Source organism: Mesoplodon densirostris, chromosome 7, assembly GCF_025265405.1.
Source record: "Mesoplodon densirostris isolate mMesDen1 chromosome 7, mMesDen1 primary haplotype, whole genome shotgun sequence".
NCBI classification, from domain to species: Eukaryota; Metazoa; Chordata; class Mammalia; order Artiodactyla; family Ziphiidae; genus Mesoplodon; species Mesoplodon densirostris.
In genome coordinates this window covers 23526940-23547557 of record NC_082667.1, presented here as the reverse complement: position 1 = coordinate 23547557, position 20618 = coordinate 23526940, and the positions used below count along the sequence as shown (strand labels likewise).

Sequence of the window (20618 nt, the reverse complement as noted above, 5' to 3'; positions counted from 1 at the left end):
GGGGCTTCACCACCCAAGCGGTGGTAGGTTGGAGAGGCCACAGATGCTGAACCCATGTCAGGAATGGATAACTGGTGAGCTGATTGCTTGAGCCATTTAGGGAGTTCAGAAAAGCAACAGGAGAAATCAGTTATTTGAAAGCTCAATAGCTGAGAACAGGAGTAACTGCAGGGGACCAGAGATGAACAAAAATATGTGTATGTGAGACTGAGTGACGTGAAAATCAAAGTCAAGGTTGTCAAAGGACAGCCAGTGAAGGCAGGAAAGGAATTTGACTTGTGGTTTCCATCGACCACCACCTCCCCAGTTATTCTAGTTTATATTGAGATGTGTTTTCTATATCATTTTTGCAGAATTATTTACTTTATAAATTTCACATATTTTGGCTTATTCTATAAGATTCAGGAAAGCTCTTCAGATTTCTCTAATAATAATATCTTACATTTGTATGGCACAATGACCTTGACAATGCTCCTGGTGCATTTTTTCATTTGGTATACTTATGCAGAAATACCCTACATCCAGAATATTTTTGGAAAATCAGTCCTTTTCTGGATTTAAATGATGTCTCTGTTGTAACTCTTGGAGTTTAGGAGATCATCTGGTACCATGGATTTTTCAATTATAAAGTGAGAATAAAACTGTTAGCTGCAGTTGGTTACTAAATCTTGTGATAATAGATGTTTACTTAGCTATCAGTAGCCAGGTATGATTTTTATTTTTTACTTTTAATTAATTTTGATTCTCCAAATGCTTTTCCATACAATCTCAAAGCCACAGAGGCTATTAAAATCTGGTTTTGTTTACTGTATGAAAACAGATTTAACATCTTGCTGAAAATTTCTGCCAGGTTTTCTTCATTTGAAACCTGGGTCAATTTTACTAAATCCACTTTTCATGGAGTTTTTCCCTTTGCAATGTGTTATTTTTTTCTATTATGATCAGTTTACTTTCAGTGTATTAAGATTTTTGTAGCAGGATATCTTTGTACTTTTCTCACCTGCTAAGTTTATATGGAGCCTGCTCGTGGTACAGTGGAAGAGTTAATATTTATAGAGGGTTTGTTTTTTTTTTGCCACTTTTAGAATATTTCCACATTCATTTTTGCCTCATTTTTCCTCACTACAGCTCTGTGGGGTAGGTATTGTTATGATTCTGATTTGGTGGAGAGTTAAATGATTTGTCCAAAGTTACAGGGATAGTACATACCTGATCTGGAATTTGAACTCAGTCCTTTTGTCTCCAAATTCCACATTGTTTCTACCACGAAAATTAACCACTGTTTTTTGTTTTTTGCTTTTTTTTTTAATAAGGCAGTAATATAATTCGTTTAGAATCTACAACTAATCACTATAGTTTGTAATCTTGGGATTACATTTCTTGGGGGCAGGGATGGGTGGGTTTTAAGTCCTTGGTGTGCTTTGGGCCTTTTGCTAGAAGAAAGAATTGCCAAAATTCCCAAGAGCCTCCCAAACCCCTGGTGGCTCCAGTTTTTGGAAACTATTGTCTGTATCCTTAGAAATTTGGGAATTACCAATTGCTGGCAGTTTAGAGCAGGCATGGGATTTTATGTGCTAGTGAGTCATAATGATATGTTAGTGCTAATTAGTTTTTTTTCCTTTGATTTTATTGGCCTTAATTGCCACTCTTCATACAGAGTATATCAAAGAGCTTTGTAATTTGGTTGTCAAACGTGCATCAGTGATATTATCCTAAATGGTATGCATTTGGTGCTTTTACAGGGATTGAACCTGGTACTCTTCCATTTAAAAAATACAGCGGTTTTTCTTGCTTTTTATATATAGAATACATAAATTACAAAGACATTTGTAATTTAGTTGTCGAAAAGATATACATATTTTAATTTTATTTTTTCTTGAAAATGTTTAAGTTTTGCATTTTGTAAATAAATGGGCTTTGAAGCCATGACTTTCCTTCATCCCATTTAATCCTTACAGCATGTCTCTGCACTAATAAATGGCTAAATTCATGTAATCATCTTACTCCGTGAAGCATGCTGGCGCTGGTTTGTAGTTTTTTTTTCCCACTTCTACTCTGTTACTCGATTGGTGGCAATGTAAATACTTTCCAATATTAAATTCAACTTTTCTAGCATTTGGGGACTATGCTGAATGCATGTGAGTAACAGCATGATTTATAGCACAACCCTCCCAATAATCCCTTAATCAGATCACATTTTGATAAACCCCAGGAACATCTGGCTGCAGGAATTTCAATATGTAGAAATGCTGCCTATGGTTGTTTTTGCCCTCACTGTTGAGATTGTAATATACTAGACCCTGGTTTTATATTTAAGTTTTATTTTTGACAATGCCCACTGTGAATGCAGCCACACACTCTAGGGAAATTCACCACACTGAGTGGAGCTTTTTTAAATTTTTTTAAGTATAGACCGAGACTTGAGAAGTGCAATGCATTTTTCTCCCATGAAACCTGATTCTACAAGTTCTCCTGCCAACCCACTGAGGTGCACTGCAGGGACCAGTGATAAAGGCTGATGAAAATTGATGAATGGTCAGTATGAGGCCAAAAAGTGCTTTGGGATTAATAAATATGTACCAAGAAGCAAGAGCAGGAGGAAAAGATGTCTTTTCCTTCCAGGTGAACTGAAATTTAGTTTTGCCTCAATTTGTTTTCACAAAATATAGATGAAGATCAAGATTTTTTTGGTTGAGCTTGTGGGTCTCGCATTAGATCAAACAGAATTCAAATTACACACAACTAGGAGGTAGAGTTTGTAAGCACCAGTGGTGGTTGGGAGAATGAATCATCATTTAGATGCAAGTGATTTTTGATTGCAGATATGTATGTGTCTTCAGTTATTGTATGAGAGGTGGTACTATTCTTTCAATGTTAAGAGGTTTTTTAATAAGAGTAGATATTTTGTCCCTATTTTATTTTTTTCATTTAACCATAGTAATCTACATAAATATACCTCATTCATTTTTGGTGAGATTTTTCTTTTTGTGGAATCGCACTTCACTTTATTTTCATACAAATAATTGTAAAGTTTGTTTACTGACTTCCAAGACTCTTCTTCTTCTTCTTCTTTTTGTGTTTGCTTTAGGAAAAATTCAGGTACCAGGATATAATGGTTTTATTTGATGATTTGATGCAAAGGACCTGTATTTTCCTGTCAAATGATTTCAATTAAAATATGTGTTTCAATACTTATTTTTATATTTTAATATTTTCATTCCTTATTAATGTTATAGTTATTGTTAATAACTTTAGACTTAAGTATTTGAAATAAAAGTTTAAAATTTGAAAATAGTGAGTATTGTGATTTGTATTCAAATAATAATATTGAGTGCAACATTTAAAAAAATGAAGTAACTTTTTTTTTGAGGGAAATACAAAATAAATTTGGTGATCTTATAATAAAAAGCAACAGAATGGTGACAATGAGTATAATTTATACTACTATAGGAGAGACGATTTGGTTCCAGATACTTAAGGTAAATGTAGGATGTGAAAATGAGTCGTATTGAAACTCCTTTGAGAGTCTGATAAAAATATGACCCTGTTCCCCAGAAAATTCACACATTCATATACCAACATTTTGGTCAGAGTAGTTGACTTGTCCAGGGCCACACAGATAATGGTAGAAGTGAGCTAGAGCCCAGGTTCTTTTGACCAGTTCTTTTCCTAGTGATAACAACAAAAGCAGCAGTAACAACAACAGTACTGATAGCTACCACTGACCAAACAGTGTGGTGGACACTTTGCATATGGTTTTCTCATTGGATCCTTTTGGAGGCAGTACCGCTATTTTCTTCCTGTTATACATGTGGTCCCTGAAGCTTATCTCAGCCAGAAAATGGCAGAACCACGTCTTGGCAATCTTCCCCCTAGTTCTGTCCATCTTACCTTCATACTAGTCTGTCATCTCTACATTATCCGTGAAATTTCAAGTAACTTAGGGCCACTTTCTGGAGACTTCCAAGCTCCCTCCTACTCAGAACACAGATTTAGCCCGGCTGCTTCCATGCAACCATACCAGTTTTTGTAATATCGAAATATGTTTGTACTTGTAGGTAGGTAGCCTGTTCCCCAAAGGCCCTGTTCCTGCAGCCCCTCCCCGTCCCCCAGGGACTCAGATCCAGCAACTAACAAGTTAACTTTTGGCACAGCAGGTAGCCTTAAGGACCTGCTCCAGCACCCTCTTCTTTCACTGATTTTTAAAAGAAACTCCTACTATCCTTGCCTTGTACTATTTTTTCCCAGCTTTATTGAGGTATTATTGACAAATAAAACTGTACATATTTAAAGTGATTGTTTGATATAAATATACATTGTAAAATACTTTTCACAATCAAGTTAATTAGCTCATCCAGTGTCTCACATAGTTACCTCTTGTGCGTGCAGTGAGAACACTTAAGAGCTACGCTTTTAACAAATTTTAAGTGTACAAGGCAGTACAGTGCCATTAGTATAGTCACCAAACTGCACATTAGATCCTCAGAACTTACTCATAACTGAAAGTTTGTACCCTTTGACCAAGTATTTGAACATTACCCCCTGCATTTGAGAATGAAATATCTCCTCACACTTTAAGGTCCAACTAATTTCTATAGCATTCCCAACACCCTTTGCAACTACTTCAGCCTATTTTTATTATTTTTTTTAATTATTATTTTTTTATTTTTTTTTTTGCGGTATGCGGGCCACTCACTGTTGTGGCCTCCCCCGTTGCGGAGCACAGGCTCCGGACGCACAGACTCCGGACGCGCAGGCTCAGCGGCCATGGCTCACGGGCCCAGCCGCTCCGCGGCATATGGGATCCTCCCAGACCGGGGCACGAACCCGTATCCCCTGCATCGGCAGGCGGACTCTCAACCACTTGCGCCACCAGGGAGGCCCCAGCCTATTTTTAAAACAAATATTTATAGGATGTCTTCTATGAGCAGGCAATGTGTGTTTGGCACATGCTGGAGATATAGTGGTGAACACAGATGGTTTCTGCTCACAAAGAACTGTGTGGAGGTAGGCATTGAATCAACTAGAAGCCTAACAAATGCATGACTCCACAGTCTAGTATGTGTTATGAAGGAAAAGTACTAGGTACAATCAAAGTACAGTAAGACAATGGAATTTAAACTGGGGAATCAGAGAAGGGTCTAGGAAGAAGGAACCTTTAATGGAGACTGGTAGGATGAGTGGGGTGAGGGCAGGTGAGAGGTGATAGACCTGGGCCAACTTAGTCTATGGGAAAGCTGAGGTGGGAGAGTGATTGGAGATGTTTAAGAAGTGAAGGAAGGTCTGTGTGGCAGAAGCAGATAGAGAGGAAGAGGGTGTTGCATGAGGCTAGAGAATCAGGCAGATGCCTCATCATGTAGGACTCTGTGGTTTGGTAAAGACTTTGGATCCTACCCCAAGTGCAAATGGAAACCTTTGAGGAGTTTGAGGCAGGTAACTGTTGCAATCTATGCCACGCCAGGAGAGGGACACCAGTGAAATGCTTTTGGAAGGTATTAAATGTGAAAGGATTTCCAAGATTGAGAAGGTTATGCATATAAATTTAAATGATGGAGTAGCTATTTCAAACATTTTTGACATTGGTTACACACTGCCTGCTAATTCATATGTCTCACTCCCTTAGTTAGGTGACTGTGTCCAACTCTAGGCTGGAGAAGATGCAGGGAGATTCTGCAATATCCTCAACTTGACAGCCTCACCTGTTCATAAAGTTAGCATTTCTTCCCCTGACATTTTCCCTTCTTTGTCACAGAAATTTCCTTTCCTTCCTGGCTTTCAGAATGAGGTATTAGTTCTCTTAGGAATAAGTGGGCTATAATAGATGTTTCCTGACAGAATTAGGTTTGGGAAATGGTAAATTCCAAGACAAAAAGCGATATTCTATAATGGAATGGAATTTGGTGGCATATAAATAATTTGGAATTCTTGGCACTGTGGATTAGAATGACTGCCTGTTCTATCTAAATATACCATGATATCCATTCTAATCTTGTGTGAACTCTTTTCACTAGAAAAGAGAATAATTTTAACCCAAGACCTCACCTCATCTCTTTCTGTGAATGTCACCATACTTTTTATTCCTAAGTTCTATGAGATGTGATAATTTGACTGATCAAGATATTTAGAACACAGATTTATTTCCATATCTCATCCTTCATTTATTAAAGACTGGAAAGATAGAAAGACAACTGCAGAAGTGAGTACATTTCAGTTCATATACGTGAGCTTAATTCAAGAAACAGTTTCAGAGCAACTATAATGTAACAGAAACCATGCTTGATACTAAGGATACAAAGTTGCTTTCTAGGAGCCCACTGCCAAACAGAGAAGGCAGGCATATAAATGTCATGTAAGTGGATAAGTGCTATGAAGACAAACAGTGGGGAAAGAGGGATGGCTTGGCCACAAACGTGCGTGCTTTGCTCTGCTTGGGCTGAAGTCTTCACTGAGAACCTCAAAATTGAATCAAATCTTGAAGGATGGTAATCATTCACCAGGGGAAAGGGTTTTCCAGATGGAAGAAGTTCAGCTTTGATGAGGAATCATGTGCAAAATGGGTAAGGGGAGAGGAGGGATGAGCCTAGAGAATCATCCCATATAATACTGAGGCATTTGGATCTTTTTTCCACATGGGAGATGGGGAATCACAGGAAAGTTTTCACCTGTGTAATGTCATTTTGGGATGATTTCTGTGGTCTCAGAACAATCAGATGATTGGAGGGGCCATGGTGGAGGCAGGGAGACCAAGTCAGGAGGTTGTTTAAACAGTCTAAGCACAAGATAATACGGACAGGGGCAATGAGTCTGCAGAGCATGGAGCTTTGTTTCTACCTTAACAGGACTCTGTTAGTACTCTTCATTATTACTTCAAGGTACTTGTGACTATTTCATCTGGTTGTTTAAATATATGCTATAATAGGTATTGGCTTCATGCTTACCACATCCATTTCCCTTTTCTGGGCACACAGTTAAACTATATTTCCCATTTCCCAGCCCCTTTGCATCTAGGTGGGGACATACAACTAGTTTTTGTTTTTTTGTTTTTTTAATCAGTGGAATGTCAGAGGAAATAATCTATCAGTTGCAGGCTGAAACATTTGCATGAGGGTGTGCCTTCTCCATGTTCTTTCTTTTCCTTGTATCTGAAGTCTTCAGGATCCAAGATAAAGATGAAGATGGCAAAGTTGTCAAACAGAAAAAGCCTGATTCCCTGGACACATCTTGGAGGAATGCCACTCAGATTTTTAGCTTAATAAGGGAAACCTGCATTGCAACCAGCTTGAGTGAGAAATAAACTTTGTGACAATTTACTGGTGTTTGGGATTTTTTTTTTTTTTACCACAGCCAGTGTCAATTATCCTGACACACTTATTTTCTTATTCTCATCTATGGGGTCATTCAGAGGTTTGTTGGTTCCATTTATTCTTACATCTCTTGCTTATTCAGTTAGTATAATTTATTCACTCTATTTTACTCTAAATATCTATATCAGTGTTAAGCTAGGCAATGAATAAGTCACTTTGACTGCCCACACTGGGATACAGATGCAACTCACCGAAGAATTTAATTCAATTAATTTCAATGACAATTTAAATGCCTACAATATGCCAGGCATTATACTAAGTACTAGGTATATAGGAATTACAAAGTGTCCTATACCTTGGGTTGAGCTGTGGAGTTGGGAGAACAGTAGAAACCTCAGATAAGCTTGGGGAAGTCAGGAGCAGAGCGAAGGTGCACCTCACTTTCCTGGCAGAGTGGAAGAAGCAAGTGACTTTTAGAGGCGAAATGATGATGAAGTCTTTTAACCAGAGAAACTTGGGGAAAGGTTCTGTGACCCAGTAAAGACAGAAAACAGACAAGTCCTAGATGGTCTCACAAAGGGAACTGTGGCCACGCTGGGAAAGGAAGGGGCAGAAAGATCTCCTCATCATGTGAGCCCAGAAGGGACCTGAAAGTTGGAGAGAGAGAGAGAGAGAGAGAGAGAGAGAGAGAGAGAGAGAGAGAGAGAGAGAGAGAGCATTCTAGACCTTATAATACCTTGTGATTAAGGCTGAGGTACAACCCAGGAGTCATCTTCCAAGCTAACCTCAGGCCAGGTGGGAGTGTGGATGTTGAGAAGCAACTAGTGAGGCGGGACAATGACCCTAAGTACCAGATACTTCACCCTCACTCGTTCCTACTCTTGACACCTCAGCATTATATTTCTTCTGGAACTTGGAGAAAAAGTTGGGTGAACACAGAGAATTCTAAATTTATTAAAGCTAAATTTCCAACACACAGTAAAAGGGATACATAATGTAATGTGAGTTGATTTATAGAAAAGTACAGTTTTATTTCTTGTAACTCTGAGTCTATAAGCAGAGATTTGCAAGCATTACAGCTATTAAGGAGGTGATGGAGTTCGGAGGAGGCTTCCTGGTGGAGAAGCAGGTGTCTGAACTGGGATGTAAAGAGTGGATGGGGGTAAGGGTAAGCTGGGATGAAGTGAGAGAGTGGCAGGGACATATATACACTACCAAATGTAAAATAGCTAGCTAGTGGGAAGCAGCCGCATAGCACAGGGAGATCAGCTCAGTGCTTTGTGACCACCTAGAGGGGTGGGATAGGGAGCGTGGGAGGGAGACACAAGAGGGAAGAGATATGGGAACATATGTATATGTATAACTGATTCACTTTGTTATAAAGCAGAAACTAACACACCATTGTAAAGCAATTATACTCCAATAAAGATGTTAAAAAAATAAAAAGAGTGGATAGGAATGGGCCAGATGGACTAGGGTATTGGCAGGTGTTATAAAGTGCAGGAGGGAAAGCATGCCCTGCAGAAGGAATGGGTTGCCCCAAGGCCCTGAGTATGCATGAAACAACTAGGGCTGTTCACCAGAAATGTTATCAGTTCAGCATTTTTGGAGACTGAGCACAAAGTGTGAAGAGAGTAGTAAAACAGAGAGGTAAGCAGTAGGGGACAGGTCAACATGATAGGAATGAAATTGTATGTGATTTTATTGTACTGATGAAAAACTGGGGGCCCCTGCCCTGCTCACCTCTCCATGCTTATGCCACTTCATGCTCCTCTTGTTTACTATGTGTTCCCCAGACTGATGTTCTTTCAGTTCCCCAAACGTGACAAGCTTCATCTCACCCTTTAGACTAACTACTCCTTTTCCACTATGCTTTCCCTCCTCCTAACACGTTGAACTCATTTGTACTTGTAGATGAGTAGAGTCCCTTAAAATAGTCACCCTGGAAAGCCATATACTTCTTTATTGATATTATTCTTTTTTTTTTTTTCTTTTTGCGGTATGCGGGCCTCTCACTGTTGTGGCCTCTCCCGTTGCGGAGCACAGGCTCCGGACGCGCAGGCCCAGCGGCCATGGCTCACGGGCCCAGCCGCTCCGCGGCATATGGGATCCTCCCAGACCGGGGCACGAACCCGTATCCCCTGCATCGGCAGGCGGACTCTCAACCACTGCGCCACCAGGGAGGCCCGATATTATTCTTGTGTAAAGCGTTTTGGGACTTACCTTTAGCACTTATTTGTGAGGCATGTCAGAAAACCCATTTTGTTATCTCAGACTTCATTTTTGGGCCTAAAGTGCCAATAATACTGAGAGTTACACCCTACTAGACTTGGGACATTTGTCTGTTTCCAGAAACCAAATCCATCTCTAACTATTGAGTATCTTCAAAGGAATGGAACATAGGCTCTGATGGTGATTGAAAAGTGAGTTCTAGAAATGTTTTCGGCAAAAACATTATATCATTGGGATAAGTGAATACTCTTCTAATGTGGTTCATTTGAAAGTTTGCATGTGCTTAGTAGAAAAGAAACCTTATTATCTTAAAATCACATCTGGTGGACTCATTGGTGAGATGACTTAAAAGACCTATTTTTACAAAAATTTATGGTAAGTAAAACCAAAGTACTTGCTCTTGACACACACACACACCCAAAAACAGCTATGCTAATGAGATCTGAGCTTAACTGTAGAACCCAGTGAGTTTATAATTGAATCACTCAGATTACCATATGTTGATCTCACTGATTACAAAACAAATATGGGTAATTATTTTTTAGCCACTTGGTCACTGAAAACAAGTCAAGATAAGAGAACATATATAGTACTTGAGGGAATAACCCTTTTGAACCCTGTGGAGGATATCTCAGTTCCAACTTGTGCTACTTTCTACTAATAGATAAAAAATAATACAGAGAGCTCCTGAGAAAATTAAACAGTATCATTTTGCCTGCAACTGGGTAACTACAAATGTTAATAATTGAAATAAATCAATATAAACAGAAGACATTTTCATATTTTATTAGTTTTATATAGGTGATGGAAACCACAAAAATCAAAACAATGGTACAGCAAATTATTCAAAGGTATATTCATCAAGCAACATTACGGAAACAAAGTGAACATGATTTAATTTTTTCAAATTAATTTCAGTATCTGAAACATGGAACTATTAGCAGAAGAACTTTTGTTCCAGGATTTCATCTCCTGTATGGTTCATATTTCCCCTAAATTTGGTAATAAGAACTTATACACTGTGGACTCTTAGTGAAAACTGATGAATAAGAGGCTATGGTTTAAGCTCTTAGGCTAAAGTGAAATGCTTTTCCAGAAAAATATTCCAGGAGGGAAGACATTTGTATATAAGGTCATCTAATTATCAATTGATATTGTGAAGCCTCAAAATTAACAGTCCTTTTAATTTCAATTCTAGCAAGTATCTAATTGAAACTTAGCAAGGTCACTGATTTTATAACTTTAATTGACAGCAAACTCCGCATATTAACTAGACTCATAAACACACATACATTTCTTTTTTCTCTTTTAAAATCATCTACCTGTTAAATTTATCAAATTCTCTAATATTTTATTATTTGGGTAAGTAATCAATATTACTTGGGGAAATAACCTCTCCATGAGATTTATTTGGTGGTCCTTTCTTAGTGCCCTGTTTCGGAGGGTTAAGAAGCAGTGGACTGCAGTTTTCATTAAATCTCTCAAAGAATTGGTTCAAGTGCCTGGCTTTGGTTCATCATCTGTGGACCATATGATGGGTGGGGGGATCCTTTGAAGAAAGTGCATGTGGATAGTTTGATAAAATGTAACAAATGATGTAGATTCTTTTTCTCTTTCTTCATGTCAATGGAGATTATTTATTTCTTCCTATCTATCTATCTATCTATCTACCTACCTACCTAGCTCCTCATAGCATTTTCTGTACATGGGCATAGTCAAGTGGCCATCTTAGAGGTGTACAAAGAACATTTGTGTGGGATACAGGTGATTCAGTTTTAATTTTTGGTCAACTACCAAATTTCTATAGTTCACAAAATAATTCATTTAATTTCTTTGACTGTTAGTTTCTTTACTGGTTAAATTTGTTTTAATTGCTCTATGGATTATTTGTTATCAAAAGTCCTATAAGGGATATAAGCATACCTCGATTATTATTACTTCTTCTGTGTTTAAGATTCCTTGAATAAAAAATTCAGATCATAAATTCTCATTAAGATAACTGAGTAAAATATTTTCAAAATATAGGTTATAGGTCCTGTATAGGTCTAAATACAATGACTGTAGTTAGAATTGTATTATAAGCACTTTCCCCTGGCACTTCATTCATATAACTAAAAGAAAACATTAGACATTTTCAATAAACAAAAATAGGAATATAAATTTTATCATTGTTAGCCCGGAGATGGAAACAACCTAAGTGTCCATCATCGGATGAATGGGTAAAGAAGATGTGGCACATATATACAATGGAATATTACTCAGCCATAAAAAGAAATGAAATTGAGCTATTTGTAATGAGGTGGATGGACCTAGAGTCTGTCATACAGAGTGAAGTAAGTCAGAAAGAGAAAGACAAATACTGTATGCTGACACATATATATGGAATTTAAGAAAAAAAATGTCATGAAGAACCTAGGGGTAAGACAGGAATAAAGACAGACCTACTAGAGAATGGACTTGAGGATATGGGGGGGGAAGGGTAAGCTGTGACAAAGTGAAAGAGCGGCATGGACATATATACACTACCAAACATAAGGTAGATAGCTAGTGGGAAGCAGCCGCATAGCACAGGGAGATCAGCTCGGTGCTTTGTGACCACCTGGAGGGGTGGGATAGGAAGGGTGGGAGGGAGACGCAAAAGGGAGGGGATATGGGAACATATGTATATGTATAACTGATTAAATTTGTTATAAAGCAAAAAATAAAAAAAATTAAAAAAAATTTTATCATTGTTATGATTCTTTAAAACAGGTTTAAAAATTTGATGCACTTGAATCTGAAAGGCTCTTGTTGAACTAATCAAACAACCTTCTAAGAAAGGATTTCTTGGCAGGAGTAATAATTTTCCCAGAACCCTTTTTGTGGAGGGATTTCAGTGGAGGCTTTTTTAAGGGTAGAACTCTTTTGGGGGTTTGCAGTGCTCTTGCTATCTCCACATGCTCATTGCAATAATATTTGTTGCTTCCTTCTGACAGATGGATGAGTGTGTTTTCTGCCAGATCCATACACTGGGCATGGACCCAATGCCCATCTCCATGAGAGCAATAAATCATGGCAGGTTTGTTGAGCTCAGTTGAATAAAATGGTACCCAAGTGTTGATATCCACATCACAAGTAGGGCAGCATGTAATCCAATAGCCCGTTTCAGACTCATCTTCCTCATCATCTTCATTATAGGTGTCAAATTCATCATCACCATCAAAACTATTTGCTTCTGCACTGAAACAAAATTCTTCTGAGTCTTCAAAGGGAGTGGAGTCCCCTGGGTCTTCTGTTGATGTCTGACTATTGGTGAATGTTTTCTGATCTTCATTCACATCATCTTCAGCACATTTCAACATATAGAAATAGAATGCTTCTGAAACAACCTGTTTATTGTCTCCTGGTATGCCGAGGAAAATAGTTCCATTTCCCATGTTGCTTCCAAACCATATCTTGCTGTGCTTAATATCTGGGGTCCAATCTGGGGTTTCCATCTCACGAATTTCCATCTTGTTGTCCTCGAAAGAGATGATGTTGCAGACCATTCTTTTTTGATTTTCAAGTTGATAGCCACCAATGATAACAAATTCATCATTGCTTATTTGAGTCAGGATTGCACTGGAGACAGAGATTCCTCCTGGCATGACTGTGCAACTCACAGCTGGGCAACCCAGAGGGAGATCAACCCTTATTCTGTATACATTGGCAGGGCGGATGTTATTGGCAAGTGAATGGCCTCCTAAAATATAAATGGTATCATTTCTGGCAATGGAGACGTGAAAAGATAGCCCATCCTGAAGTTCTGGAAGAATGTATGACGTAGAGCACCCAAATTCAAAATCCACCAAGAAAACATGGGGCAGGCAGTCAGCTACACTGTTCCATTTTTCTGTGGTTCTTTGGGCGGAAGGTATGTATGACCGTCCTCCAAAGAGAACACCCACACTTTTTCCGCGACTATACACCACATCAATGGAATGACCATACCTGCCTTCAGGAACATCTCCTACCAAGTCTTTCTCTGTGCAGCGAAAAGTAACTTTTTTGTTGTTCTTGCAAACAACAGACATGATATAAATCTTATCTGAAAGCTCATTGTTTGGTGTTTTCCCTCCATGGATGATGTACTGTTGCTTTTCAGACTCTAAGTTGCCTTTGAATGTGCAAGTGGCTGGGTAACGAAGAGGAGGAAGGTAGCAGGAATCCTTAGAGAAAACTGCTGGCTTCAGTTTGAGATGGTTATGCTTTACATCAAAATGGAAAACCCCAGTGGGGCAGGACCTTTTGGGCCAGCCTTTTTGGCCAAAAAAGAAAACTTGCCCATCAAAATTCATTAATGAGAAGCCTGGTTGAATTAAGGCTATGTTATTACCGACTGTTACCATTTGTAGTGACATATTTTCTGATCGTGGATAGATCTTTTACCTGAAAGAATTACAAAATTTTTTTTTGCCTTAATACATCCCTTCATATAAAATCACTGTGTTTAGATCCCCTCACACGTAAGAAGCATGTTAAGAAAAGAGCTGTCCCACAAGCTCGTAGTGGCCTGAATTCGCAAAATAGCAAAAATTCAAGCAGCTAGGTAAGCAAAGAGAAACAGAACCTTCCAGCTCAATACCATTCAGGAAGCTGGGACCTGTTTTAGACATGGACTAGCGTCCCTTAGACTTCTGGGAATTGTAGTCTTTTTCCCTTAAAGATTCACCGCTTGTCAGCAGAAAGAACTACATTTCCCAGGAACGCGTTCTCTATGGGATGTGTGGCTACGATAGTTTGTCTCTGTGGCTCCGCGAGAGGAGTCTGTGAATAAAGACGCCGAAAATGCGAAGTGACTAGATGGGAGCCAAGACGTAAAACTAGCGAAGGAGAGGTGAGAATGGCTGACGCAGACCCAACATCCGGGTTACGGGAAAGCTGCGGCACCGGGAGCGGCGTCAGGCGACCCCCGCCCGAGTGTTGTTGGAGCCTCTCCTGGGGACTCTTATTAACAGGTGACCCAGTAGGAAGCAGGGCTGCTTGTGGCCAGAGCGGGGTTGCCTGGAAACCGCAGCCCGAAGAGACTCCCGGCCCAGGTGTCCTCACGGACTTCTTTGGAGCTTTGGAGCTCGACTCAAAATTGCACCCCCGGGCCTCCTTAGGTTAATGGGGCGGGGGTTTGACGGGGGCACAGAGAATAAAAAGGTATGACTGTTTTGCGGAACCGAAAGATTAGTCTCTGAATACCAGGAGTGCAGGGGAGAATTTACCTTATAATGTTTTTTTTTTTTTTTACCACTCCTGTATTTAGTCATGGAAATACAGTAATGAGACTTTAGCGGGCACCACGCCAAAGGCCATTTGTTTTCTCAGCTGGTCTTGCTCCGGTTTTTAGAGTTCTTTTAGGGATGCAGAGAAGTTTCCTAAACACCTCTCCTTCTCCTTTCCTCCCCCCGCCCCCACTCCTCCCTCTTTTTGGATAAGAAAATAGAGTTAGTGGCTGTTATTTCAGATCTCTCTTTCCAGCCCCAGAACCTTGGAAATAATTAGTAATTCTGTTGTAAGCAGGCATTAAGCAAAGAGGTGCCAGAATTATTCAGAATGTAATATTTGTATGATTTTTTTAAAACAGGTATTTACTAGATGGAGTAAGCTTGATAAATTTTAATTTTTAAAAAATTATTACTTACCTTGGAGAGATGTCAGGAGCCTTAATGGGAAATGCACGCCCTGTTTGCGGAGTGAGGTCCTAGGCACTAAAGATTAAGGGAAACAAAATAGCACAGATTCCTTGACTTTTAAGAGTAAATTGTTAATATGCTTCAAAAACAGTATAGAACAGTGTCTAAGAGTATGGACTCTGAAGGCTGACTGGCTGGATCCAAATCCTGGCTCTGTCACTTACTGTGTGACCTTGGGCAAGTAATTTAACCTCTTTGTGTCTCAGTTTCCTCATCTGTAAAATGAAATAATAATTTTACGTACCTTACAGGTTGATGTAAGTTGTGATTAGTAAGTTAATACATGCAAAGCACTTAGGACAGGGCTTTGTACACTGTAGGTCATAGCTGTGACGATTATGCTTGAACTTACAAAAAGTAAGGTTGTTAATGCAGTTACCTGCCAGTCATGGCAGATGATGTTTATAATGTTGGAGATGATTAGAAGGGCTTTAGGATCTGGGAATCTGGTTAGTGGGTGTAGACTGATAATTTTTTAGACTAGTGAGAATTGGATAAACATATACAACAGAGGAGTTGGTGGTAGGTTCAGTTTAAATAACAGGACATATTTCATTCTTCTTGTTACCCTTTCTCTGACCCCTCATTAAATATGCAGACTCTGAAGTTTGGAATGTCTGAGTCCATATTTGGGCTCTAAAAGTTATTTGCTGTGTAACTATCTTGGGCAAGTTTTTTGTCTCTTTTCTTTTTTTATCTGCAAAATGGGGATAATATTAGTACCTATTCATTGAGTTATTTTTGAAAATAAATGGGATGACACATGTAAATCACATAGCACATATGTTATCATATATGCTGGCACATAATAAGTATTGAATAAATGTTAATTGATGCTGTAATTTATTTTTATTCCCCCTGCAAAGGTTCTTTGGACTGTGTGGAGTTTATGGTCAGTCTAATGAGATCTTGGTAGGGCTGTTTGCCTTGAAGATCAGGTGTAATTAGTTGCTAATTATTCTCTTCTACTTATGTTTAGCTTACTTGGGAGACTCCTCAAGGTGTGATATTTTAATAATCATCTTGTGGGTTATTAAACCAAGTGAGGAACTGGTGAATGAGAAGGATTATTACTAAGGTTATGAAAGCAAGCCTTTTTCTTCCTCAGACCATGGTGGTTTGTAGGTTCAGCAACTTGCCTTGCTTATGAAATAACCTGGGCAAGTGTTTTATTTACTCGTGGCCTATCCAGGTATACATGAGAGAAGGCATCTGTGCAACTAAGAAAATGCTCTCCATAGGAACTGAAAGGAAGTACTGTTGGCACTCAATTTAGTAAAGGAAAACTATACGTGATTACACTCAGCATGATGTGTGATGATTTTTAGAGTTGCTTACGTTTGGGCTGAGGGAGCACCAAAGCCTGCTTGTTGTAAACACCTGTGAAGACCATTATTGGGATAGAAAGCAAGCTTTACAGAGGTAATGGGTCCCAGATCCCAAGGGGTGACCATACAACAAGAACACTTGCTTTTAAATGGAAAATTAAAAGTAAAATGTTTTCATTGTAGCCTATTGGCTTCATTTTAAAGTTCATAGGGATTTTGGCTTCTCATAAGTGAAAACACAGTTATTGTAGATTAAACAAATATTTTCTTGGGCAAGACATAAGGAATACTACCTCTTTTTGTAGCTTATTTTGGGTCCCCAAAGATTTCTGACCTGTTCTCCCTTTGGTGCCCTGCTGTTTGGCTCACCTCATAATTTCAGGGCCCTAAAAATAGTGGTAAAGTTGATTACTGTTAGGATGAATTACCTCTTCTTTAACACAGTTCAAGAATCTGTGTATTTAATTTTTAGATTATTCATTTTAAACTATGGCCAGATGACTTATGTATTTAAAGAATGAACAAGAACATTGAAAGTGTTTTCACATTATTTTGCCATACTTGTTTAGTTTTTGCAATTTTGCTTTACTAACTTAAATATGTCTTCACAGGAATAGACTATAGTATATTTTCCACGGTTTTACTATGACTCTATTCATCCCATCTTGGTTTTTAAATGAGTTTTTAAAAGGTGACACTAGAACTAAAATAATCTACTGAAGTGATTTTCTTTAAATAGGCCAGACAAACACAGGCAGATTTTGAAAAAAAAAGACACTGTTCTTTGACTGAAAGAAGTTTCAAAGTCAACACATTAAAGATTCTTTTTAAAGGTCAGAAATATAGGACCAATAAATTTATACAAGTCTCCCAACTCCATGCTAACATTCCTCAGCAGGGAGATTTTCATTTATTCACTGTGAAGCTAGGGCATAGTTGAGAATCAAGAGGACTAATGATGTAAGGTCTGGGTTTGTAGTTTCCTGTGTCTGAACTGACACTTTGTTCCTTCCAAAGGAAGCTACTGTACTCGGAAGCATTAAATCTTGCTGATCAGTGTTGCCCGTTTTCCTGATTGCTCCAAAATAGCAGGTAACCTCGTGTAACTGCAGTCTTTTAGTGTACGAATTAACACTATCTTGCACGGTTAATCAGGTTTGAGGCATACAATGTTTGATTTTTTTGCTGGCAGTAAAATCAGGATTAGGTCTTCCTTCTGACACTTATACCAGAGAAGCATTTATGCACTAAGATTAAAATTTCAACACTGATGCCACAGGAATAAAATCCTTGCAGCAGCCTGAGACCAGAAAGCCCCTCTCTTTCCAAATTCTACATCATCCCTTCCCCATCTGGACACCCAGTCCACCTGGAACTAACATACTGCTGAAGGGGGGCATCTTTCCCTTAAAGTTGAACGTAGGCTCCCATATTTTAGCTCTGGTAGAAATGAAGTTATTGGACCTACCTGAAGGCCAGGGGCACTGCTCACCCCTCTCTGAATCTTTGCCGCTAAACCAGGTATTAAATGTCAGCGCTTGGGGAAGATTCACTGACTGCTCACTCTGACCGTGGCCTGCAGAGGATGACGGTAAAGAGAGTATGTATGTGTGCATACAGATGTTCCAGTGAACACTGATCTAACGGGAGTAACTGACTGTGACCTTTTTTTTTTCTTTAGATGGTTAAGGGAGATATCCAACCAGGGTGTACCCTCAAGATTTAACTGTTTCCTTACTGGTGAACAATGGAAACATAATCTACTATTATCTGTAAAGACCAAAAAAAACCACAAAAAACTGGTAAAATCCTGATTTATTAAAAACATTTTAGAATGTTTAATATGTTTATTAAATGTTTATTATTTAAACATTTAATAAACAATATGTTTATATAATTAATAAACAATAACAATGTTTATTATTTAAACATTAATATTTAATGTTTAAATAATTAACATGATTTTAAAATACTATATGATTCAAATGGGAAATTATTTTTACTAAAGCAGAGACTACTAATACGAATGTCAGTTATTTTGACTGTGAATTGCTCCTCAGTGGTCTCATTTTCTTTAATGCAAGGCTCAGAAGGAGTTCTGATTATGGGAGGCCTACCACCAACTTTGTATCAGGGAACTGCTGTGTAATATTGTATAGTAGAATGATTAAGAAAATGGTCTTTAGAGTCAAGCTGACCTGGTTTTCTCTGCCAGCTTTGCCATTTTCCAGGTGGAGTCATCTTAATCCTTAAGCCTCTTTTTCCCCACCTCTGAAATGGGGATAGAAATATTTACATCAAAAGATTGTTGCAAAAAGACTAAATGAGATAATGTCTTTGAAGTGCTCAGCCAAGGAAAATATTCCACAGCGGTCTTAAAAATGGGGAGTAGCCTCCCCATTCCCACTCCAAAGTTTCATAATCAAAGGAAGAGTAAACCAAAGGGTTGAGAACAGATGAAAAAGCTGACTTATTTTTTTTTAATAGACCTAAGTTTTTAGAGCAGTTTTAGGTTCGCAGTAAAATTGTGTGGAAGGTACAGAGAGTTCCCATGTACCTCGTGCCCCCCACTCACTCATAGCCTCCCTCATTACCAACATCTCCCACCAGAGGTACATTTGTTACAATCGATGAACCTACATTGACACATTATTATCACCTAAAGTTACATTAATATTCACTCTTGGCGTTGTACATTCGATGGGTTTGGACAAATGTATAATGGCATGTATCTACTATTATAGTGTCATGCAGAATAATTTCACTGCCCTAAAAATTTTCTGTGCTCCACCTATTTGTTGCTCCCTCCCCTCAATCCATGGTAACCCCTGATCTTTTTACTGTTTCCTTAGTTTTGCATACTCCAGAATGTCATATAGTTTTCAGACTGGCTTCTTTCACTTAGTAATATACATTTAAGTTTCCTCCTAGTCTTTTTATGACTTGATAGCTCATTTCTTTTTAGTTCTGAATAATATTCCATTGTCTGGATATTCCACAGTTTGTCTATTGTATTTTCCTACTGAAGGACATCTTGGTTGCTTTCAGGTTTTGGCAATTATGAATAAAGCTGCTGTAAACATTCATGTGCAGGTTTTTGTGTGGACATAAGTTTTCAACTCCTTTGGGTAAATACCAAGGAGCACTATTGATAATTCATATGGTAAGAGTATGTTTAGTTGTGTTAGAAACCTCCAAACTGTCTTCCAAAGTGGCCATATGATTTTGCATAACCATGACCGATGAATGAGAGTTCATGTTGCTATACATCCTAGCCAGCAGTTGGTGTTGTCAGTGTTCTGGATTTTGGCCATTCTAATAGGTGTGTAGTAGTTATCTTGTTTTAATTTTCATTTTCCTAATGACATATGATGTGGAGCATCTTTTCATTTGCTTATTTGTCATCTCTGTGTCTTCTTTAATGAGGTGTCTAGTAAGGCGTTTGGTCCATTTTTTTAATCAAGTTGTTTGTCTTCTTATTATTGTATTTTAAGAGTTCCATGTATATTTTGGATAACGGTTCTTTACCAGATGTGTCTTTTGCAAGTATTCTCTGCTATCATGTGGCTTTTCTTTTCATTCTCTTGTCAGTGTCTTTTGTTATTTTATTTTTTTATAGTTTTATTTATTTATTTATTCGGCTACGTTGGGTCTTCATTGCTCTGCACGGGCTTTCTCTAGTTGCGGTGAGCGGGGGCTACTCTGTTGTAGCGGGCTTCTCTTTGTGGTGGTTTCTCTTGTTGTGGAGCACGGTCTCTAGGCGCTCAGGCTTCAGTAGTTGCAGCACACAGCCTCAGTAGTTGCAGCACGTGGGCCCTAGAGCTCACAGGCTTCAGTAGTTGTGGCATGTGGGCTTCAGTAGTTGTGGCTCATGGGCTCTAGAGCACAGGCTCAGGAGTTGTGGTGCACGGGCTTAGTTGCTCTGTGGCATGTGGGATCTTCCCGGACCAGGGATCGAACCCATGTCCCCTGAATTGGCAGGCAGATTCTTAACCACTGTGCCACCAGGGAAGTCCTGTTAGTGTCTTTTGGAGAGCATAAGTTTTTAATTT

At 38.7% G+C, this 20618-nt stretch overlaps 2 protein-coding genes across 4 annotated transcripts in view; one reads left to right on the top strand and one right to left on the bottom strand.

Annotated features, from left to right (window-relative positions):
• Nucleotides 1–12331: 12331 nt before the first annotated feature.
• RAG2 (recombination activating 2) lies at nt 12332–13915 on the bottom strand. The gene has a single exon (XM_060105316.1). It carries the CDS (start codon nt 13913–13915, stop codon nt 12332–12334), a length of 1584 nt encoding a protein of 527 aa, XP_059961299.1.
• A 371-nt stretch (nt 13916–14286) lies between these two features.
• IFTAP (intraflagellar transport associated protein) overlaps nt 14287–20618 on the top strand; it is a 61020-nt gene continuing 54688 nt past the window's right edge. For 2 of the 3 annotated variants that reach the window (XM_060103712.1, XM_060103710.1), the window contains exon 1: nt 14287–14391. The gene's annotated coding sequence lies outside the window, so the exon portion shown is untranslated. The other variant, XM_060103711.1, reaches the window with a different exon arrangement.

Coding starts and splice junctions, on each gene's coding strand:
- RAG2 (XM_060105316.1), bottom strand. CDS start 13,915: ATGTCACTACAAATGGTAACAGTCGGTAATAACATAGCCTTAATTCAA.